Below are 25,312 nucleotides of genomic sequence, written 5' to 3'. Positions count from 1 at the left end.
CTGACAGCAACCTTTGGGAGAGTTTGGAAGGCAAAAAGACTTAAGAAGACTAAAAAGTTGGTGGGTCACACACAATGAAGGTCTGTATGCAATCCTTGTGTTGAAATAGACAGAAAGGAGGGACAGGGAGAGAAATTTAAGAGACATTGGGATGGTAGAGTCAACAGCAGTAAAGATTGTACTCATGACTACAGTGATATAATGTGCTTGGCATAAAGAATTCCTGAATAAGGGAACTCCCTTTTGGTAGTTTCAAATTTTAGAGAGTTGCCCAGGGATATTAAGTGGTTTGCCTAGGGTCACACAGCCAAGTAGGTGTCACATGACAAACTTTAATCCAGGACTTTTTGGCTTCAAGGTCATTTGTTTATTTACTAGGCTGTGCTGCCTCTCATCCCTGATTTGATAAGAGAGAGAAAATTAAGAGTCAAAAATAAAGCCTTTGAACATGGAAAATGGTTTAAATGATAATGTCACAGATAGGTTTAGGTGGGAAGATAAAGAGCCTGGATTTGGACATATCTGAGTTTTGAGTCTCTGATAACACTGAAGTAAAAATAAGTATTTTGAGAGAAGAGAGCTAAAGGCTGAAGATGAGCAAGTTGGTTAACCTCTATGGCCCTTAATTTTCTTATTTGTAAAATAAAGGGATTAGATTACAATATCTTTAGCTTCCTGCCTATTATGAAATCTCATAGAGTTATGATGGAGATTTGGGAGTTAGTGCATAGAGGGAGTAATTGAAACCTTGGAAATAAATGATTGCCAACTCAAGAGAGTATAGAGAGAGAGATAGAAGAGACAAAAGACAAACATTAAGAGTTTGGTAAAAGATTAGGAGCTTTTAAGAAAAAAGGTCTAGGGAAATGTAGAGCCTCTGAAAATGGAAGGAGAGATAATCTGGTTGAAAAAATGATTAATAATATCACACCTGCAGAAAGGTCAAGGAGGAGAATTCAAAAAATAAACCATTCCACTCAGTAGAATGATGTCAGATTGCACCAATGCTTCTAGTATGGTGATTGCGAATCCAGAACTTTTTGAATACCATTTTGGCTCTCTATAAAATACTAATGAATCTCTAATGAACCTGAGGCCAGGCAAAAAAGAAATGAAAATATTTTCTCTCACCTTCCTATTATGAATAAGTGTCCTCAATCCTGTTCATACCATTTGGGGTTTGAAAAATATCCAAGAAAAGAAGTGGAGGAAAGGAAAGGAAGGAAAGCAAGAATAAAACTAAAGAGAAGTTCCAGAAACACTTATACAACTCTGAAGTGAGGGTACAGCCAAAGTAATAAAATAATAAGAATAAAGGCCTCCCAATTTAAAAGTTCTGGGTTATGCAGAAAAGGATAAAATATCAAGATATTGGGGGGGGGACATGGGAAGGGAATATATATTTTTCTGATTTTCTTTGGTATCCAAATGAAAATACACATCATTAGAAAGCCATATTAATCATAAAATACTATAAAATGGGGGTTTTATGTTGAAATAAATTTATATTGAAAATGAGTCTCATTCTCCACAGGAGATTTGAATTAGCAGCACTTTTGAGTTGTAGAGAGGCTGGGCAGAAATTGGGCTTTATGTGACTGGAAGGAAAAGAGTGAATTAAATATATAATTTTCTTTTAACTTGATGGTAAAACTTTAATCCAGTGCCTCACCATGGTGTGGCAGTGACCAAATTTTCTTTTTTTTTTTTAAACCTTTACCTTTTTAAACCTTTATCCTAGAATCTATACTAAGTATCTGTTCCAATGCAGAAAAAGCAACAAGAGCTAGGCAATTGGGGTTAAGTGACTTGCCCCAGGGTCACACAGCTAGGAAGTGTCCAAGGCCATATTTGAACCCCAGATCTCCTGACTCCAAACCTGGCTTCCTATTCACTGAACCACCCAGCTGACCCAAGCATGGGTTCTTGAAGAAGATGCACCAATAAAGCACAAATTCTGCCCCATGCTGCCAAGCTTTAAATAAAGTCTTGGGGTCAATGTATCTGTTGGCCAAAGACTAACTTACATAACTTAGAAGACCCATCAATTCTAGAAGTTGGGTATCTGGCAATGAATACTTTTAGTCACTGAATTGCATGAAGATTATCTACAAAGACAAAGAGAAGTTGAAATTATCAATCCCTAATGTAGTGAAGTAAATCAAACAGTAAACAAACCAATATAAAATGTTCAAATGTATTTATAATTTAAAAAATTTTAAATAATACCCTATGTTTATTATATAGGATACTAGGGTTTATCAAGTGATTTAAATGTCATTTAACTAATTTCCACAACGCTATGAAGGTAGGTAGAGTAAGTATTTTTATGCCCATTTTTCAAATTAAAAAAAAAACAACACCTGAAGCCTAGAGGCTAATTTTCAAACACAGTTTTAAATATTCCAATATCCTTAGAGGATTTGCCCTTTACCTGTCAATATACTTTTAAAAATAGTCAATGTCAATATGATGTAACCTTTTTTTGTTTTCTCTATTCTATTGATTTATAATCTTTGTTTTTTAATAACCAAATCAAAAACTTGTATTCTATGTTAGATTCATAATTATAATGCTTTATTTGTATTTAAGACAATTTCAGAATGTTATCAGTTTAAATTCAAGTATACCAGCAGTGGACCAATTATGGATTTCACAAGGTATTTATCCTGTTATAGTTTCTTCCTTACCGAGTTCTGCTTATTTATGTTAATAAAACTAATTTAAGAGTCGCTGTCTGAAGCTATTCACGCTACCCCATCTAACTCATTAATGTAATGCTGTTAAAATTGTCATTTTTTTTTACCACTATCTCAGTATACTTTAGCACTATGCCACAATTGTGTCTCAGGATGTTAGTTTTGTTGAAAACATGAACAAAGAATAGGAAAACATCGCAATTACTTAACTATTTTTTGTTTGGGGATTAGAATCACTTGGTAAAGTTCCAGCACTAATTTTTTGAATATTTCTATAAAAAACAAGATTATGAAGACATCTTAATATGCCTAAAATTAGAATGAGAAGTGATTAACCTAAATATTAAATGTTAGTAACGCTCTTTGAAAATAAATGTTTATTTTCATGTTATAATGGTTTTTACCAGAATAATTTAATGTTGTGATATTCTTGAATATGTTTTAAAACATTAAGTTTTATATGTAAACTGTTACCATAATTTCTCTAATATTTTATTCTTTCTTAGTAAAAACAAAGGCAGTAATGCCAGCCTCTCATCTTCTGACACAAAGAAAGCAAGTATTCTCTTAATTCGCAAGATTTACATTCTGATGCAGAATATGGGACCTTTACCTAATGATGTCTGTCTGACAATGAAACTTTTTTACTACGATGAAGGTATTTACGTTGCATTTTGTTTAGCAAATATATGCAGTTTTTATTATTATTGAAACAGTTGGGTTTAACTATATAGTCTTATATCCATGCCACTTACAGACTTTAGGAAACTTCCCATTTCATGTCAATATTTGAGAAAAATGACTTGGATTATTTAAGTATATAAAATGTTAGTGCTGTATATATTTCTCTGGTGACAAGAATATATTTTAGAGGTTCTTTTCTCTTAACATATATACTTTATTTGACTGAGTTATTTGTTATATAATACATTCAGAATGTGGGTAAGGCTCTGTAAGTTGTACTGTTGATTTTTCTTTTGAGTTCATAAAAAATAGTTTTTAATCCTTTTTTTTTTTGGTAGTTACACCATCAGATTACCAACCTCCTGGTTTCAGGGAAGGTAACTGTGAAGGAGTAATATTTGATGGAGAACCCATGTACCTAAATGTGGGGGAAGTTCCAACACCTTTTCATACCCTGAAAGTGAAGGTAACAACTGAGAAAGACCGAATGGAGAACATAGATAAAGCCATACTAACACAGAAACAATTAAAAACCCCACTACAGAAAATCCTGATGGACAGAGAAGATCTAGAAGCACAGGAAGAGTTCATGAATGTAAGAATTTGTGAAGGCTTAGAATAGATGATAGCCCTCTAAAGTTTTACTCTTTAACTCTGGGGGTGGAGGTATGAGAAGGATCACTAACCACCTGTGAACTTCATTTAGTACAGCCTAGGTAGTATGTTGGACAGAAGACTAGACCTGGAGTCAGGAAGATCTGAATTCAAATCCTGCCTTAGATATTTACTAGCTCTGTGAACTTGTGCAAGTCACTTAATCTGTCTGCTTCAGTTTCTTCATCTGTGAAATGGAGATAATAAAAGCACCTACTTCCCAGGGTTGTTGTAAGGAAAAAATGAGATAGTGTTTGTAAAATACTTGGTAAAACTTAAATATTAAATATGTTAAATGCATAATGTATTATTATGTAAATGTTAGCTGTTGTAACACTTTAGAGAGAAAGTTAGTTCAAATTGGGAAGGACAAATATATTTCTCTAATAACTTTGCTTTATTAATGATAAGTTATATAGAACATTTCTTTTGAAATGCTCCAAGTTTATTTGAAATATGTTCATTGCATCTAATCTTAAAATCTCCCTCAGATAGAGGAAGGAACATTATATATTATAGGGAAAACAAGTTGTTGTTCATACTGTTTTGTAACTTGCAGCTTTTGGCCTAGGAAAAAATTTAGGTTCTGTCAGAAGTGATTTGCTAAGTGATGATATAAGGCTCAGTGCTCCCCCCAGTGATGCTAATATATTCATTTCAATGAATATTTATTTGATTTATATTTGACATAGAGTCTACCCTTTACCAAACAATATCTATTTGTCTGTGACACTTGATTTATTACAATGCCCAAGGCACTAATCCTATGTAACTGGAAGTACCAAAAATAACAACATGAATGATGTTCTTAAAGATCTTAGAATCTTGAGTGGGGGAATACATACAGACATAACCCATATAAGAAAGAATGTGATAAATGCTAAAGAGCAGTCTAGGAAGAGTGTTTTGAATAATTTGAAAAAGATCATTTTTAGCTGCAAAAGTAGGTAGCACCTGAGTTGGGCCTTGGAGGAAGAGAGAGACTTCAAAATATGGAATTGGGAGGAGTATAAAGACACTTACTCATGGAGGATTGAATGAGCCAAGACAAGAGATAGGAAAAATCAAGATGAAACTGGAGGATAAAAAAATTATGGACTTTGGCTATGACTGAAATGGGAGAATAAGTGAAATGAATAGGCAGCAAAGTGAGGTGGGTGGTTGATGAAGTGCTGAACTTTGGAATCAGAAAGATTAGAGTTCAGTTCCATTTTCAGATACCAGCCATATGACCCTGAGCAAGTCACTTAACTTCTTTCTGCCTGTTTAATCTATAAAATGGGGATAGTAGTATTTCTTGCCTCTCAGAGTTATAGTTACAAATGAAATAATATATGGAAAGTACAAACTTTAAAGCACCATGTAAATGCTAGATATAATAAAATATTATATGGAATTGCCTTCCTCTGGACAATCTCCAGTTTTTCACAGACCTTTTCAAATGGTAGCTTCCCAAATTGGACACAATACTGCAGCAGATTACACTGGTACTATTTTCTCTCTATTCCTGGAAACTGTGTTCCCCATAATACAACACAAAAGTGTATTAAATTTTTTTTTATTAAGAACCCTTACTTCCATCTTAGAATCAGTATTGTATATTAGTTCCAAAGTAGAAGGAGGAGTGGTAAAGGTTAGGCAATGGGGGTTAAGTGGCTTGCCCAGAGTCATACAGCTAGGAAGTGTCTGGGGTCAGATTTTAATCCAGACCTCCCATTTCAGCTGGCTCTCAAAACACAAAGCTGTTCCCTGTATTAGCTTTTTGGCTTCTACAATAATACTGCCTTATAAACAAATGAAGCATGTATTAAGCACTTTCTATGTTTCCAAAGTTCTTTATCTGTTTCTTCATTTGTAAAGTTTAGGGGATTGGTCTAATAGATCTCCAAAGTCCCTTCCAGCTCTAAATCTATAGTCCTATAAATAATACTTGAATTGTTTTTGTAAAAGGTTATTAGTATTCAACTGGTAGAGTGCTATGCAGGAGATTGGCACAGAGAGACTCTGCCTTGCCTAGTGTCAAATAGCTCATACATGTGAGGCAGGATTTGAATTCAAAGTTCCTCTAATTCCAGATCTAGTTTGACCCTACTGCCTAGCTGTCTCATAATGAAGAGGAATAGGCAAATAAGAGTCATATACATAAGGACTTCAAGTATGTCCATTTTGCTTAGAGAATTTCAAAATGTAGTGGTAGGTAGTAATCACTGACATTTCTATAGCATTATAGAGTTTATAAAGATGTTAAATATATTATGTACCTTAAAAGAAAAATAAGTTCTATATAATGAAATTTCAGTTTTATGTGCAATCTTCACTGGTAGTACAATTCATATGGAAATTCCTGTTTTATTTGATGTTAGATTCAGAGTAAAAATAAAATTTGAATTAAAAAATTTTTTTTCATGGCAGTAAGTACTTCTCTACCTAGCTGTTTTTGTGTCTCTTAGAAGTATATACATTTCATTTACGTGTCGGCTATGGGGGGGTGGGGGGAGGAAAAGAAAATGATCTATGTCTTTAACGAATAATGCTTGGAAATGATCAAATAAAATATATTAAATTTTAAAAAAAGTAAATTAACAAAAAAAAAAGAAGTATATACATTTCATTCCAGTTTTCTTTATGTGCTTTCTTTATAGGAAGATTTTGTCACTAGTGATAAAATGAGAGAGCAGGAAAAAACTCGTGAGCCTTTAGAATTCGAAGGTAAGTTTATAAAATGTTGATTAATTTACCTTCTTAATTTCCATTATGTATCATTTTAATCTTATTGTTTTTACAGAATTAAGTTTAGCTTGTGAAGAAGATGAGATTATGAGGTCTGAAGAAAGTCCAGATCATTCTATCTCTCCTTCTCAGGTATAAAAACATTTTAAATTTCACTTTTAAAAACTTGCCTTTCAGGGGGCAGCTGGGTAGCTCAGTGGATTGAGAGCCAGTCCTAGAGACGGGAGGTCCTAGGTTCAAATCTGGCCTCAGCCACTTCCTAGCTGTGTGACCCTGGGCAAGTCACTTGACCCCCATTGCCTAGCCCTTACCACTCTTCTGCCTTGGAGCCAGTACACAGTATTGACTCCAAGACGGAAGGTAAGGGTTTTAAAAAAAAAAAAAACAACTTGCCTTTCAGTTTTCATAGGAAGAAATCCAAGCTACCAAATAGCTATACCAAAAAATGATCAAATGATTAATAATTAAGTAAATGCAAATTAAACCAATTCTGAGAGAAGTTCTATCTCATAATCTTCAGATTTGGCAACATTGTCAAAAAAAGGAAAATGATAAATGTTTAAGAAGTTATGGAGAAAAACATACATTAATTCACTGATGGTTGAACTGTGAATTGGTCTATTCTGAAAAGCAATTTGGAAATCAGTCCAAAATGTTAATAAACTGTGCATATCCTTTGACTTGGCAATACCACTACTAAGGCCTAAGCCCCCAAAAGATTAATAGAAGAGGACAGGGACCCAAATATTCAAGAATATTTATATCAGTTCTTTTTATAATGGAAAAGAATTAGAAACTAGAGGAATACCCATTATTTGGGAAATGGCTGAGCAAATTATATTACATGAATATAATAGAATACTATTCTGCTATAAGAAATGATGAAAGCAGTAGTTTCAGAGAAACCTGGGGACACTTAAATGAACTGATGCAGAGTAAAAGAAGCAGTCAGGAGGCTAATTTGTAAAATAACAATATTGTAAAGAAAAAAACTTTGGAAAACCAAAGAGCTCTGATCAACAAAATGACCAATCACAATTCCAAGAGAGCTGTTGAAACAAATTACTTATCTTACAGAAAAGAAAAGGATTCAGGGTACAGAGAGAGACATATTGTTTTGGACATGGCCATATTTTCCTTTTTCAATCAGAATGGGAAGAAAAGTGGAAGGGAGAGGGCAAATGTGGGTTAATTTTTTAGATTTAATTTAATAAAAAAAACCAAAAGATTTTATTTCCCAAGAATGAAGAGGTGTTTTTATATTTTATTTTCTTATTTTCATTTCTTCAAAAATAATATTTATCGATTTGAATTTGTTTAATAAAATCTGACAACATAGTTGCCAGAAAATCTTCAGTAGTGCTATAAGTTCACTTAACAATCTATGTGCCTTTCATATATAATCATAAGGTTTTTTTCTAGAAGAGATTTGTTTTATTTTTTCATATTTCCATACTGGTCATGTTGTGAAAGAAAACAGACCAAAAAAAAAACCAACAACAAGAAAAATAAAGTTTAAAAAAGTATGCTTTGATTTATATTCAGACCCTATCAGTTCTTTCTCTGGAGGTAGATAGCATTTTTCATACTAAATCCTTCAGAATTGTCTTGGATCATTGTATTGCTGCTATACTACTAAGTCCGTATCCAAAGAGATTCAATATAGGAGAAAAGAACCTACCTATACAAAAATATTTATAGTAGCTCTTTTTGTGGTGGCAAAGAACTGGAAACTTCAGAGATGCCCATCAATAGGAGAATGATTGAACACATTGTGGTATATGATTGTAATGAAATTCTATTGTACCATAAGAAATGACAAGATGATCAAAAAAACCTGGGAAGACTTATACAAAGTGATGCAAAGTGAAGTGAGCAGAAAGAACCAGGAGAATGTTGTACACAGTAGCAACAACAATGTATGATGATCAACTGTGAATGACTTAGCTATTATCAACAAGGCAAGGAACCGGGACAACTCCAAGGGACTCATGACAAAAAAGGATATCCACCTCCATAGAAGGAACAGATGGAGTCTGAATGCAGACTGAAGCAAATCATTCTTGGGGTATGGTAAGGGTTTAAAAAAAAAAAGATACCGTTCTTAAATGTATTTCTTCCATAAATTTTTCTCTAATGTAAACAATATGTGTCTTGTTTCACAACATGATGAACATGGAAATATGTATCTCATGATAACATGTATAACCTATATCATATTACCTGCTACCTTGGGGAGAGAGAGGATGGAGAAGGAGGGAAAGAATATGAATTGCAAAATGTCAGAAAATGAACATTAAAGTTATATCAACATGAATCTGAAAAAAAAATTTCAGTTTTAAAAGAAAGAAATTGCTTTACATGCTTCAGGGAAAGCCTGAAGTATTACAGAGACTAAAGCATAGAAAAAACCATGGAGGCCTCAGAAATTTTTATAATAACAGCCTCTGAAGGTAGGCTATAGATAATAAGAATCTGTTTTGGGGGAGGGAAAAGATTTACTATACTTCTGTACATATAGGTTCTTTTTCTTTTTTTTAATCTCTGGAATAATAGATCTACTAGTGGTAGTGCTCAGTCAAAAGATATGCACAGTATTATAGCTCTTTGGACATAGTTCCAGATTGCTCTCCAGAGTCGTTGAAATAGTTTATAATTCTACCAACAGTGCATTAGTTTCTCAATTTTTCCCACATCTCCTTTAACATTTGTCATTTTCCTTTTCTGTCATATTAGCTAATCTGATAGGTGTGAGGTGGTACTTCAGAATTGTTTTCATTTGTATTTCTCTAATCAATAGTAATTTTAGAGCATTTTTCATATGACTAGATAACTGATTATTTTACCTAAAAGTTGCCTGTTCATATCCTTTTAACATTTATCAATTAAGGATTGATTATATATTTGAGAAATGAGACCTTTTATCATTTTTTTCACAGTTATGATTACTATGTATTTCTCTCTGTCCTATTTCCCTGTTTATCCTACTCTCTTTAACTCTGTCAGTACTCTAAAGTGTTTTGCTTCTAACTACCACCTCCTCCAGTCTGTGCTCCCTTCTCTTCCTCTCCTCTTATCTCCTTCCCTTCCTCTTTTCCTATAGGGTAAGATAGATTTCTATGCCCAATTGAATATGTATGTTATTCTCTCTTTGAGCCAATTCATTAAAGTAAGACACTCTCCCCTACTTCTCCTCTTCCCCTCACTATAAAAGCTCTTTCACACCTTCTTTTTTTAAAACCTTTACCTTCTTTCTTAGAATCAATACTGTTTATTGGTTCCAAGGCAGAAGAGCAGTAAAGAATGAATAGGCAAGGGGGTTTAGTGACTTGCCCACAGCTAGGAAATATTTGAGCCTGGATTTGAACTCAGGTCCTCTAGTCGCCAAGTGTGACTATCAAATAATCCACTCAACTACTTCTCAAGCCTCTTTTATGTGATATAATTTACCCCATTCTACCTCTCCCCTTCTCCTTGCCTTAATACATTCCCCCTTTTCACCCCTTATTGAATCCCTTATGGGATTTTCTCTTTCATGTTTACCTTTTTTGTGCTTCTCTTGAGTCTTATATTTGAAAGTAGTCAAGTTTTCTATTCAGCTCTGGTCTTTCCCTCAGGAATGTTTGAAAGTCTTCTGTTTGATTAAATATCTGATTAAATATCCACTTTTCTCCCCTAACAGAATATATACTCAGTTTTGCTGGGTAGGTGATTCTTAGTTGTAAACTAGCTTTTGTCTTCCAAAAATATGTTCCACGCCTTCTTATCCTTTAATGTAGAAGCTGCTAAATCTTGTGTGGTCCTGACTGGCTCCATGACATTTGAATTATTTATTTTTGGTTCCTGTTATCTACTTTATAATCTCCTTATCAAGCTGTTGACTCTTTTTTCATGATTTTCTTGCCTCGGGCTCATTTATTTTCTCTCTACCCTCTTATTTGATTAAAAAAAAAAACGTTTTTGAGCTCTTCTAGTAATTATTTTTGGGCCTGAAAGCCAGATCTGCATATGGGCAGTAGAACAGAGCCCTGCATCCAGGGCCAGGCAGGAAACCCCTGTAATTTCCTTCTGACTAGTTACTGTCTGAAAGCTACTGCTGCTAATTCAATTGTCCTCAAAGCCTGCTGCTGGATTGCCTGGGCACTGCCTCCCCTATACTATATACTCTACTCTCACCCCAATGAGATAAACCTTTCCTGCCCTTCTGAGTTATCCTGGATGGAAATTGTTTCACCCTGCCCTTTTGGGGGTTCTGTCACTCCAGAAATCATTTTAAAGCATTATTTTAAAGTTGTTTAGAGGGGGATTGTGGGAAAGTTCAAGGAAGTTCCTGCCTTTTCTCAGTCATCTTAGCTCTGCTCCCCTATAGGAATCTTGAATTAGGATATGGTCATAATAAGTTAAAATGCAGTTTGAGCCCAATCTTTACTACTTAATTCCTTCTTAGTTCACTCCTCTCAAGGACTGGTAGAACCTCTTCACTCTGATCAATAAGAGAGTTCTTTTATGAAATAAGAATAAGTCATTTCCATGGGTCATAGGCTAATCTAAAAGGAATTTCATAGGTATACAATCATAACTCTTATTATTTTATATATGGTTCACAGAATGCTATAGCAGGAAGGGTCTTTAATGATATGACCTGAAGTCAGGAAGAGCTGAGTTCAAATGCAGCCTCAGATACTTATTAGTTATGTGACCCTGGGCAAATCACTTAAGCTCAATCTGCCTCAATTTCCTCATATTTATATAAAAGAATAATAAAAGAATCTACCTTCTAAGGTTGTTTTGAGTATAAAATGGGATAATGTTGGTAAATTGTTTAGTAAGCCTTAAAGTGCTATGCAGATGCTAGATGATATTATAGACCAATCACTTCTTTTACAAGTGGGGAAATTGAGACCTATAAAGTTGATGTGACTTGTCCAAGGTCACACAATGTCAAAATTAGCAGGTCTCCCAGGCCCCAGCCAAATGCTTTTTTATTTACACCAGTACTCCTTTAGTAACACTGATACTTGTCCCTGTTTTTATTAGATCAAAAAGTACCTTAAATGTATTTTTTACATGTAATGTGTGGTTTTGAAATATGGCAATAAATATCCTCCATTTTAGGTTGAACAGTTGATCAGTAAGACATCAGAACTTGATGTGTCTGAAAGCAGAACAAGAAGTGGGAAGATTTTCCAGAGCAACACTGTGAGTACTTACTCAGAATGAACTGTATATGATACAACTGGTTTGTTTTTATTTTGTAATCTGTATCATAGTGAATTATGCCACAGTTTAGATGGTATTAAAGTAAGAGCATGTGACCAACTGGATTGACTGCTCAGACTGGAATTTATGGGGTGTCTTTACCTTAGCGGAGACAGCACAAATTGATATGGTATTTAGCTTTATTGTTTTAGCTTTACCAATATTCTCAGGAGTGATCATGCTAGTTCACGCAAACTAAATCAACCAAAAAGCCAATTGATTTATTTATAGTTAAATCAGTCAATTCCCAGTTCCATATATCCAGTCCTAGTCTCTTTCCTGAGCACCAAATTGGATTTTCCATTAGTGTCATGAACACACATTCAGAGCAAAGCTCCAAATTTTTCTTGCCCAAACTCTTTCCTCTCTTGAGCTTCCCTGTTACTTTCCAGAGTACTACTGTTCTCCTAATTACTCATACTTGCAACCTCTGTCATTATAGATTCTTTATTTACATTCATCCTACATACTCAGTTTTACTAAATCTTATCACTTTTTTTAAGCCCTTACCTTCCATCTTAGAATCAATACTAAGTTTGGTTCCAAGGCAGAAAAGCAATAAGGGCTAGGCAATGAAGGTTAAGTGAGTTGCCCAAGATCACATAGCTAGGAAGTGTATGAGGCCAAATTTGAACCCAGGACCTCCCACCTCCAGATCTGGCTCTGTATCCACCCAGCTGCTCCTAAATCTTGATCTCTTCTAACTTTACAACATTTCTCCCATTCATCCCTTATCTACTCATAGCCATCATCCTAGCCATCATCACTTCTTGTTTGGATCACTTCAATATTGTCCAAATAGGTCTTCCTGTTTCATTTCTGTTCTCACTCCAAAGTATTAGATTCTAAAATATTTTCCTGAAACAAAGATTAACCTTCTACTCCAGTGGCTTCTTGGTATCTTCTAGGATCAAACATAAAGTTCTCTCTCTGTCATTTAAAAACTTTTACTTTCTGGCCCCTTTTCTACTTTTCATTCTAACATGTTATTCTCTTCCATAAACTCTATGGTTCAGCTACACTGATTTACTTGCTCTTTAAAATATGACCCTACTTTTCCCATCTCTGTGACTTTGTCCCCTATACATGCAATGTGCTCCTTCCTCATTTCTGCCTCTTAAATAGTTATATGTTCTTTGTATCTGATCTTCTATTTGTTTGTAATTATTCTCTTTATATTTGTAGCACTCCTTCTGGGGTTACCTACCCAAAAGCCTACTTCTGTTGGTAGGTTGGGTATCCAGAGGACAAGTGATTATTCTCCTCAGTCTAGGGGTAGCCCTGAGGTATTTGGGTTTTTCTAATCTAATACTGTCACTCATAAACCCCCATATGATCTATTCCTTACTGTCACAGATCAAATTGATAATAGACTTGTTTGTACCTAATTTGTACTTTTTTATTGATTGAATCAATCAAACTTGTTTGGGCCTTCTGTATTTACATCAGTTGGGATGAGGGTTTCTGTCCTTCTTACACATTTTTTTCAGTATATACTTGTTATACTTGGTAGGGACTGTTTAATTCTTTGCATTTATTCCCCAGAGAGCAGCACAATGTTTGATACATAGTAGAGCTTAATAAATGCTTTTTGATTGACTGCAACAACTGGGATCCTGAAATATTTGATAACTCTGGTCCCAGGTTCTACTTTTCCCAGGTTCAGTAGAGTTATTTGGAACAATTAATTCTGTAAATAATGTCTAAGCCATCATTCAGTACAATACTCTATTAGTAGACCATTAAAAAATTACCTATCCTAAAGCAATAACATTTAATAGATATAAAAGCAATGTAAATAACAAGAGAAAATAGTGTATAATTATTCTCTGCCTCATTCACAAATGTATGCAGTTTCCTACTCTTCCTCAGATGTGAGATGGCATAGAAGTCTCTTGAGAAAAACTTAACATAGAATGGAAATCTGGTGATTGATCATCAGTCTCCACTCAGCATGTTCTCAGTAACATATATAGAGAAATGCCAATCTCTTAAGGTAGGCAGAGAAGAGGGCTTCATTGAAGAATGATGTACTCACAAAATCCTAAAGAGAAGGAAATGATAGAAATTGGCACTAGATAGATATACTGGACTACAGGAATACCTGGAGATAGACCTACACTGAAGGCCAGCACACCCATACAACCCTAAAGGAAAGGAACATGTGCCAGATGGAGTTGCTGAACCAGAAATAGATAAGTAGGGGTGCTGCAAAAAAAACACAACATGATAGGAACCTGCAAGTGATGACTAGAGAAAAGCCAGAAACCAAGTAGCAGTAAATACAGGGTCATGACCTGAAACAGCAAAGCAGAATCTTGGCTTTTACTGGTCACTGAATCCTGAGATCATGAGGAACTAGAGGATTTAGATCCAGATGAATGTCAACTCTTTAGCAACCATAAGCTACATATGATAGAACTCTATAAAGTAAAAGGAATATTTCGGTACCTATGGGAAGTGGGAAAGTTTTTTTAACTGTTAGCTTGAATGTGAGTCTTTTCTTTTTGTTGAAAAAAACCAACTTGTAAAAAATATAGCCTTATTTGTCTCCAAGCAGTCAGATAAGCAAGAAAAAAACAAAACAAAACAGGAGAGATTAGAGTCATGAATACCTATAAAAGAAAGAATGCTCAGGAAGAAAAGGTGATCAACAATATTAAATGCAGCAGAAATTTTTTTTTAAAGGATTAAAATTGAAAAAAGTTTTGAATCAGTTTTGAAAAGAGATAACCTGGTAACTGGAGAAAGCAGTTGAATGAGGAAGTTAGGGCTGGGCAGTAAGAAGGGCTGTATAAATAATGGTAAGGGATCAAATACAAGAGATGTTGAGATACAATTAAAGATACCGGGCAACTGACTAGATATGTGGTATGAAGAATTGTGAATCTGTGTGGCAAGAAGTATAGTCTATATATAGTTCTATAGAAACAAAAATTCAGAAGAGGGGTGGTTTTTGAAGGGAAAATGTCAAGTTTTGTCATCAAAGTTGAGACATTCAAGGGATATTGTGAGTCAACCAAAGTGAAATGTTCAATAATCAGTGATGTAGTATTGAAGTTTAGGAGAAAATCTAGGCCTATGTGTATGGATCAGGGAAATGTCAAATATTGATTGATTGAAGGGAAAAAAAGACATCTCAAGTCAGGTAAGGTTCAATTATTCGATTATTTTTTTTTAATTATCCACAAAACTTTAGATGTTTCTCCTTTTTTCTCAGAATTATTTCTTCTCCCCTATCCATTATCCTCTGGAATGTCATTATATACATTTATGTCTCCTCAATCACTCTGGTTCTCTGGCTGCCCAATTCATAAACCTTCTAAATTCCTGGAAACTTTATCTTCATTCTACTTTAGCTACCCACAGAGATGAGCAAATTCCAACCCATTTTTACTTTCCCAGTTCTTGCTCAAGGGATTCCTGACTTACAAAGAATTCACTTTCCCAAACCCTGGCTGCTTTCTCTTTACCATCCACCTCAATTCCATGTTTGCAGGCCTCTTCTGTTATGCCCTCTGGAACTTTCTACTCTATAATTAATAAGCAACACTTCTTCATAGGCTTCTTCCTGTAATATTTTTTTTCCATTTTCTGGCTATCGCTGAGACCTCACTCCCCATTGTATCCTTGGCAACCCTATCCAGGACTGTTTGCACGTTCTCATATGCTCTCCAACTCAATGGCCTCCAGGAAGTAGGATTAGTCTTTATTTCATATTGTACTTCTATAGTTTGTCACCACTCAATCACCTTTCCTTGTTTGAGGTTCATTCTATCCAAACTTATTGTTCACTTCAGTTCCTGATGACTTTATTTTTTACCATTATTTACTTACCCTGACCTCCCCATCCCTTTTAGGATTTTCCTCCCCTTTTCTCAATTAGTTCATTGCCTAGCTCACTCTCTACTCCAAATCTTGCCTCCATCCTAGATAGTCTACTAACAAATATATTGCTTTCCTAAATACCCTACTCCTCCCTTTCACTTCAACTCAACTGGAGCTATCATTCACTAGTGTTCCATTTCTATTAAGAATTCTGAAATTCCTTTATCACCTGATTGGCATCAGAGCATTGTTTGATGTCCCAAAGACATAGGGCTTGGCTAGGTATAGTTTAGGGGGCAAGTAGATGTCCTAGATTAAGAGATAGTATCAGGACATAATCAGAATATGTATATTTTGAAACCTAGGGGAGAATCCAAGGGGGATAATTCTCTCAAGGGTCTTTAGTCTTTGATGCCCAGGGTCAGTGCAAGGAAACAAGGAATTTTACTGATTACCTGAAGCACTTCCATAATTTGGGGTTACAAAGGGAAACCTAAAGTCCCATGCCAGAAGCAGTAATGATGTTTACTTAATGGTACTTGACACACAACTGAACAAAAACTTGCTCCATGTTGAAAGTTTCATTAAATGATAGTTAACAGGTCTTAGCCTGCCTTGTCACAAAGAACCTGACAACAGCTTACTATACCCTCCTCTGCTACATCCTCACTCACCCTTAACCAAGGTTTTATTACTCATATTGCATGTGTCACCTTATTACAGCTTGCAAAAGCTGATTATTAAATTTTCCCTGAATATTTACATCTTGGAAATGGACAACCATAGCAAATCTGGGTTTGATATATATTCTGATTGTCTAGACTTAAGTGATAGAGAAAATTGTAATAATGCAAATTAAGCTTAATGGTGTTGGGGAGCCAGTTGTTAAACATTTGTCAGCACAACCCTCTTCTACATGCCTCTTAGTCTTTCCAAGGCACTTCCTTTTTACATCATCATGATTCTTCTAGAAACCCCAGAGTCCTGAAGGTAGTGAGACTGTTTCAACAAGTTAATGGGGTCTGAAGTCACATATAATAATAATAGTTTGGCATGAAAATATACAGAAAACATTTCTGAACTATTTCTATGACAAAATATGTGAACAATGTTACCAACTCTGCAAAATGACTAAAAAAAAACTAATAATAAGCCTCAACATCTTTCCTGAACCCCAGCTCTATATTACAAACTATATATAGGATATTTCTCACCTGGGCATCCCAAAAGCTTCTCAGATTCTACAGTTCTACAATGGACCTGGTTATTTTTCTCATTAAACCAGTGCCTTCTCTAGTCATCCATCTTTATAACCTTAGAGACACCATTTACTCTTCCTTGTTCATCCTCCATATCCAGTCTGTAACCCAGCCTCATTTATTCTGCCTTTATCATTTCATAAATTACTCTTCTCCACTCAAACTGAGGCCTTAGTCTAGGCTCTTCCTTGTTTTTGGATGGATTATCGCAGCCTCCTGATTTCCCTGCATTGACTTCCCTCCTCTTCCCTTTTAATCCAGCTTTCACATAGATGTCAGAATAATAGTTTTAAGGTAGTCTTGGTCATATTATTTCAATGTTCAAGTGGTTTTCTTCTGCCTCTAGAATAAATTAGCAAACCTTTCCACCTGGCATTTAAAGCTCCTCACAATCTGGCTTCAACCTACCTTTCTGAACTGCCTTCCTTCAAACACTTTATTTCCACCAAATTGGCCTACTTATCAATACCAGAACTTGCTATCTCTATTCCAGTCATCTGGCCATGCCTTTAAACGTGCTATCTTCCATGACTAGACTGAAAGGTAACTTTACTGCTTGAAATCATTAATTTTGCTCAAGGGTCAGTTCAGGTGCCACCTTTTCCTTGAAGCCTTTCTGGATTCCCTCTAATTATTGGTGCTTTCTGCTCAAATTACCTCATTTCTTTCTCTATATATGTTGGATGTTGTATCTTCTAGTAGACTATCAACTCCTTGAGCATAAAGACTTTTTATTTTTCTTTGTATCCCCAGTATTTAGTATAATGTTTTAGGCCTAATAGGTACATGATGTTTGTCAAATGAATTGTCAAATGTTCACGTTATCTTCACAACTCTAACTTTCAATGTTATTGCTATACATAGAAAGTTTGTGTCTATGTATTGTTCTGCAGCAATATTTCTATCATGAAAGTATAAAAATAGAAGAAACAGTATAAATATCTATTTTTAAAAGCTTTCCCCTAGGGAAGAATAGGTTAACTACTAACTTCTTTTTCATAACTCAAGTTTCTATAGTCATTTTAAATATGTGGTTGGATATGACAATAATAGTCAAATCTATATATGGCCAAATAATTCCTTTTCATTACATTTTTTTTTAATCCTTACCTTCTGTCTTGGAATAAATACTGTGTATTGGTTCCAAGGCAAAAAAGTAGTAAGACTAAGCAATGAGGGTTAAGTGACTTGCCCAGGGTCACACAGCTAGGAAGTATCTGAGGTCAGTTTTGAACCCAGGATCTCCTATCACTAGGCCTGGCTCTCAATCTACTAAGCCACCTAGCTGCCCCCATTTTCATTACTTTGAATGGTAATCAATTATTCTTTCTTGATTCAGATTTATGGAAATCAGTCAGTGAAGACTTCTAGAGAAAATAAGAAGAGGAATAGATCTGAATCAGGGAGAAAGGTAAATTTGTTGATTATAGAAAATTCATTGCTATGGCATATATGGTGTGTAAAATATGAACTATTGGAATATCTCCACAAATTAACATTAAAATGGTGAGTAGGAGAGATAATGCGCTTTTCTCTAGGGTATTTAGTATATTATTGATATTCAATTCTTTATATGTTGATTTTAAAAGTGAAGTAATTCTTTAATAAGGTATCTTGTTTACATACCACTTATAATAAAATTTGAACCTTGTTCTACTAAATCAGATCATTTAGTTCAGTGATTTATGTCAAATATTCTTTTGCTTCATTCGTGTATGTACTTTGAGGAGTCATGATTTTGTCAGAGAGAGTATTCACTCCACTGAGCAACCATCATGGTCTTAGTTGCTGTGGCCAAAAATTTCATCACTTTTTAGCTAACCTTTTGGGGTTTTCCAGATTTTGGTGCCTGGTCCTGAGACACCAGACATACAGTCTGTTGCTGGTTCAAGTGCTCAGAGCTATTCTGGCCTGATAGGCCCTTCCACAAATATGCTTTGCTGACATGGTCTATCAGGACTTCCAGGGTCACTTTCATAACACAATGAGGTTTCTGAGTAAGACTTTAGAAAAGGTTTCATACTACATGAAATTTTTTTTTTAATTTTAAAGCATAAAATTCTTATTTCAAGTATTTAGGAAAACAAACTACTTTTATTTTAAAAATAACAGATTATTTTAAATACTTTACATTAACTTGGATTTATATAATACCTTTCCCAAAGAACTAATTAAAGTTCTAAGTATCTTGTAGTAAAATCAAAATATGGGCTTCCCATTTCCTTCCAATGAAATTCAAAGTTTTAACAACCTGAATTGCAACCTATACTGATAGTTTATTTTCCCCATATATGAGCTCAGAAAATCTTGTTAATGATGCCTTGATTTTAATTTTATGCAACTCCAATGGAACATAATTATAAAACATGTTTTACACGAAGTCAGATCAGGATAATTGGAGAAATGTTAATTGTTCATTTATGGGCAGAGCCAATACAATTAAAATGACAATCCTATCTAAAATATTCTATTTTTTCAATGCCATACCAATCAAATTACCAAAAAATGATCTTACTGAATAGAAAAAATAATAACAAAAATCATTTGGAAGAACAAAAGATCAAGAATATCAAAATAATCCATGAAAAAATTAAAAAGGAGGTTTAACAGTAATTTTTAAATTTTATTTATTTATTTAGAATATTTTTCCATGATTTCATGATTCCTGTTCTTCCCTCCCCACCTCCCTCCTCCCTCCTTGAGCTGATGAGCAATTCAACTTAACAATAATTTTTAACTAGATTTTAAGCTGTATTATAAAGCAGTAATTATCAAAACTAGTACTGGTTACAAAATAGAAAGATAGATTAGTGGAACAGAACAGACATAACAGAGAGTAGTAAAAGATTATAGTAACCTTGTATTTGACAAAAGCATAGATTGAGGCTATTAGAATAAGAATTCACTCTTAGTTAAAAAAAAAAGACAGTTGGATAGTAGTTTGGCAGAAATTGGGTATAGGTTAAACTCTTATGCCATTCACTGAGATCAGGTAAAAATGGATACAAGATCTAGACAAACAGGGAACATATTTCCTATTGGATTTATGAGTAGGATAGAAATTTATAATTAAACAAGAGATGGAGAGCATTTTGAAATGTAAAATTGGTAATTCTGAGTACATTAAATTGAAAAGTTTTTGTGCAAATAAAATAAAACATGTTGCCAAGATTAGAAAGAAAGCAGAAAATTTGCGGGGGGTGGAGTGCATTTCAGTCTTTCAGATAAATATCTCATGTTGAAAATAGAGAACTTTGACACATTTGTAGAAATAAGAGCCATGTCATATAACAGTTTTTGGATGAAGAAATCAAAGCCATATAGAGGTATATGAAAAAGTGCTCCAAATCACTACTGATTAGGGAAATGCAAACTAAAACAATCTAATTGGCTAAAATGACAAAAGGGGAAAAAACAACAAATGTTAGAGGGGATATGGAGAAGAGACATTTAAAATACTGTTGGTGGAACTGTGAACTGATACCACTATTTTGGTGAACAATTTGGAATTACTCTCAGATAACTTTTCTTTGAGGGAGAGGGCCATGAAGCTAGAGGGCCAATTCCCTCTTTGATTTAGGTTTTTCAATTTTTTTCTTTCTATTTTTTTAAAGCCTGGGAAGATTGCTGGGTCTATTTCCAAAGGAAATTGTGGGGAAAAGAAAAGAACCTTTATGTTCCAAAATATTTATAGCAGTACTCTTTGTTGTGACAAAGAACTGGAAATTAAGGGCATGTTAATCAATTGGGAAATGGCGAAAACAAATTGTGGTATATGATGTGATAGAATACTACTATACTGGAAGAAATGATGAGCAAATTATTTTAAGACCTTGGAAAGAACTACAGGAGAAAATAAGGAGTAGTAATAATTTAATATATAATATCTATAAACATATAACATTTAATATGTTTATATATTATGTAATAATAAATTAATTAAACAAGTAAAATCAAGAGAACATTATATACAACTATAAATTTAATATTTAAAGAATAATTTGTGAATATTTACCTTTAAAGAATGAACTTTAAAATGGAAACATGAAAGACATTATATATACATATCTGTTTGTAGGATGATGCCTTCTATGGTGTGAGGAGGGCAGGGAGGGTCTGAGATACCTGGAAATAAATTCTATTAATTTTTTAAAATTGTGTCAGTTTCTGTACATATCTTTAAAACATATTGATTTTCTGTAGTTGGAAGGGAACATTGGCTGCAGGTATTGTAATGAATGGGCAGCTTCATGGCACAGTGGATAGAGTGCTAGGCTTGGAGTCAGGAAGACTCTTCCTGAATTCAAATCTGACCTCACATACTTAGTAGCCCTGTGACCCTGGGCAAGTTTCTCATCTCTGAAAATGACTGGAGAAAGAAATGTATCTCCAGTATCTTTGCCAAGAAAATCCCAAATAGGATCACAAAGAGTCAGGCATGATTGAAAATGATTGAATGAATCTAAAAGTAGATGTTAAGCCAAACTTTGGGAACAGCTTTGTAGTACAATGTGGTTTAGTATAGAGTTCATGAAGAGCAGTAATATGAAATATTAAAGAGAGAAAAATTGCCTATTTGGTGAGTATGATGCTTTTTAATCTGAAATTCCCTAGTACAAATGGGTACTGTTTTAGCAACCATCTGGAAGTGGACACATAATAATAATATTAACATAATTCTAAGAAAACGTGAGTTCTTATATCACTGAAAATCAAAGTAAAGCCCTGCTCTTTGTCCAAAATAGCAAATGAACAGAAAGAGACTTAAATTCACAATGAAGATTGTTACAGTGGATCCTTCCTTATTGATTTTTTTCTTTTGACAGGTCCTCCAATCCTTTGAACATTCCAGTGATCAAGACTCAGTGCCAAAAAGGAGAAAATTTAGTGAATCAAAGACTTTCATATAGAAATAATTTTTATGATTATTTGTAAAAGTTTTCTTAACATCACTATCTAAACTAAATAATAACAATGATATTACAGAGCAATAATATATTTTAAGGTTGTATCTCTTCCTCCCCATTTCTACCCCCAAACCCCAGAAACCTGGAATTACACATTTCAGAATTGACTATGGCTTAAAATATTATGCAGTAAAAACCAAATTTTGATCTACTCTGAAAAAATTTAGAGGTTAGTCTATGGTGTCAAAGGCAAATAAAATTGTCAGAAGTCTAGTACCTCATTTGCCAGTTAGCCCTGACCTATATTTGGTAGACCATTCATTTAGAAATATTAATTTTAATTTACTTTAATACAGTGAATTTTTGAAATAATACATATTGAGGTATTAACATTTGGTGCATTCACAATTATATGTCTGTATTAATTTGTTTGACCGTTATCATATAAATTGTGACTGTCATTTTGTTCTTCAGTACTATTTAGTGTTAAAATGATGATCTATAATTTATTGCAGATATTTTAAAATATTTTTTACAAATTTAATGCAGCAAGATTTTACTATAACATTTTTATTTTTTTAATGAGTTTTTATTGATATTTTCTGTTTCTTACATCACCATAGTATCCCTATGGATCCTTTTCCTCCCTCTCCCAGAGAGCCTCCCTTATGACAAATAGTATGTTTTAGAGCAGAAAAGTAAAGTCAGTACATTTAAAAAGTCTGAAAACATGTGGACCTCCCATCTCCACAAAGAGGTAGGTTGGGAGAACCTTCTCGTAGTTCTTAATTTGAGTTCTGTTTGATCTTAATAATTTTGTTACATTTACTTTTGATTTTTGGTGTCATTTTTTCCATTTATACAATGTTGTATATATTGTTTTCTTGGCTCTGCGTATTTCACTCTGCATCAGTTCATGGAGATCTTTCCATGCTTCTCTGTATTCATCACACATAGTTTCTAACAAGACAGTAAGATTTCACTACATTTATGCACCACAGTTTGTTTAGTCATTCCCCAGTTCTTGTTTTCAACTCTTAGTTCTCACAAAAAGTGCTACCATAAATATTTTGGAGTATATGGGGATTTTCTTCTACTAGATGGCTTTCTTGGGGTATAACCTGATAATGGAGTTATGGACGAGTTATGGACTTTTTATTTACATAATTCCAAATTGCTTTACAAAATGGTTGTATCTTTTCATAGCTCCACTAACAAACTATTAGTATGTCTATATACAACCCTTTCAATATTGCCGTTTATTATCATTTCTGTTAATTTTCAGGACATATGATGAAACCTCAGGGTTGTTTTGATTTGGTTTTATTAAATTTATTAAATTACTAATTTGAAGCATTGTATAGCATTTTCAACAACAAATAAAACATTTACTGTGTTGTATGACTTTCATGGCTTCTAATTTTTATTTAAATAGAAGAAAATGAGCTCTTAACATATGGTATTTTGAAACAAAATATGTATACAGTACTTTTAACAGCTGAAGAGTCCAGGATACTGTAAATCTTGAAATTTCTCAGACTTGTGAATGTTAAAAATTTCCACATTGAAGAATCCTCCATTGGAACAAATTCCCTACTGGAAACATTCCCCATTTTGATGTGAGAACTCGCCAGGATCAGAAATGGGAGGACCTCTACTCCACCCATACGTAAGACTGCTTTAGGGGAGAAAACTCCTTGCTAAACAATGAAAGTACTTGGACCCATGCTTATAATAAGGCAAGGAGTTCTTTGAGCCATGCCTGTTTTTTAGAATTGATACAGTGGGATGCTAGGTACTTAAAAGGGTCGGGCAAGTTTTCTCTTAATGAGATTAGTCAGCTGTGTTTTCTCTGGTTCAAACTTACTGAGGGGATTAGTTGACTTAGCAGGAATTCAGATGGGCTGTCTTTTAGAAAACATCTACAGTGATTGGTAGATGGAAGAACTTAGGGGAGGTGACATAGGAAAAAACCTATATAAGAAAAGGAATCTCTTGAGCAAGGGATCCTTGGAGGCTTGGAGATCCTTGGATCCTTGGAGATAGATCCTTGGAGATAGATCCTTTTGGAGGCAGATCCTTTTGGAGGCGGCCCTTTGAAGATCTCTTGAGAAGAAGTCCCTTGGGAGGCTGACTCTGGCTGGAACTCCCTCTGGGGAGATTCTGTTCCCCAGACATCCTTGCTTAAGACAAATCTTATGGTGAGTGATAACTGACTGGTTTCTCTCTTAAGGCTTAGGCTTGGGTTGGCCAGGCCCAACCTATTTTTTCTCATTAATTCCTTTTCTCTCTCCTTCTCCTTTTCTTTAATTCCTCATTGTATTATTAATTAAATTCTCTAAAAAACCCAGTTGACTTGGGCATATTCATAATTTGGGAATATATTCCCTGGCGACCACCTTATATTTGATTTAAAAACCAAGACACTGTAGAGAAACATATTTTCTGCAGTCAAATTTACTCACCCTCTCTTAATATCTATCACAATTTATATTTTCCACCATTTTAACTCACTACAGTTTACAACTTCAACCATTTTAATTATAACAATACTCACATTCACCACTCTAAAGTTTGTGAAGAATTTACTAACTATATCCCCCTGAAGCAGGCAAAGCAAGGATTATATAATTCTCCTTTTGCAGAGGGGTCTGAAATTCTCTTGAAGGTTAAAATAAATAGCATGCCTATAAAGTCCCACAGAAACCTAACTTGGACAGGGTAGGATTCAAACTCAGGCTTATGGGCCATTAATTGCCTTCCACTAGGCTCAGTGGTCTCCAGTAGAGATCCACCAGTTCCAGATCCAGGCCCACCTGACCAATTTGGGTTTTACATTTCTTAGTAAAGCAGAATTTGGGGTAGTAGATGGCACAGTGGATAGAGAGCCAGGCCTGAGGAGGGGAAGGCCTGAGTTCAGAAGTGACAGATATTTCTTACTTGTGTAACTCCAACTGCCTAGCGCCTTCTGCCTAGGAACCTATATTTAGTATTGATTCTAAGATGGAAGGTGAGATGGGGAGAGACTGATTTTTAACTGCCCAGAGTCTGAAAGCATCAGCCCCATAAATTGTGCACCGGTTACACTAAGGCTTTTATGGCCCTCAGGCCCGGCCACATGACGTCACGCGTTCTAGTCCCACCCCAAAAGGCCCTGCTTCACCCCCTGCCGCACCTCCTTCCTCCCCCTCCCCCACCTCTTTCCTCCTCGTCCCAACCCGGTCCAGCGCAGAACACCTGCTTCAGGTCACGCCCCTCCCTCGGCCCAGAGGGTGGGCTGCCTTCCGTATCT

At 34.7% G+C, this 25,312-nt stretch overlaps 1 protein-coding gene across 3 annotated transcripts in view; it reads left to right on the top strand.

Moving 5' to 3' along the window:
• HORMAD1 (HORMA domain containing 1) overlaps positions 1-23,421 on the top strand; it is a 29,182-nt gene extending 5,761 nt beyond the window's left edge. For all 3 annotated transcript variants that reach the window (XM_016429149.2, XM_007485384.3, XM_016429152.2), the window contains 8 exons: positions 2,593-2,660; positions 3,206-3,357; positions 3,722-3,978; positions 6,680-6,746; positions 6,823-6,899; positions 11,883-11,966; positions 18,453-18,524; positions 21,940-23,421. In XM_016429149.2, the coding sequence (XP_016284635.1) occupies positions 2,593-2,660; positions 3,206-3,357; positions 3,722-3,978; positions 6,680-6,746; positions 6,823-6,899; positions 11,883-11,966; positions 18,453-18,524; positions 21,940-22,023 (861 nt within the window). In that variant the 3' untranslated portion in view covers positions 22,024-23,421. The remainder of the gene's footprint in view (positions 1-2,592; positions 2,661-3,205; positions 3,358-3,721; positions 3,979-6,679; positions 6,747-6,822; positions 6,900-11,882; positions 11,967-18,452; positions 18,525-21,939) is intronic.
• The last annotated feature ends 1,891 nt before the right edge of the window (positions 23,422-25,312 follow it).

Source organism: Monodelphis domestica, chromosome 2, assembly GCF_027887165.1.
Source record: "Monodelphis domestica isolate mMonDom1 chromosome 2, mMonDom1.pri, whole genome shotgun sequence".
Classification (NCBI taxonomy): Eukaryota; Metazoa; Chordata; class Mammalia; order Didelphimorphia; family Didelphidae; genus Monodelphis; species Monodelphis domestica.
This window is presented reverse-complemented; position numbering and strand designations above follow the sequence as displayed.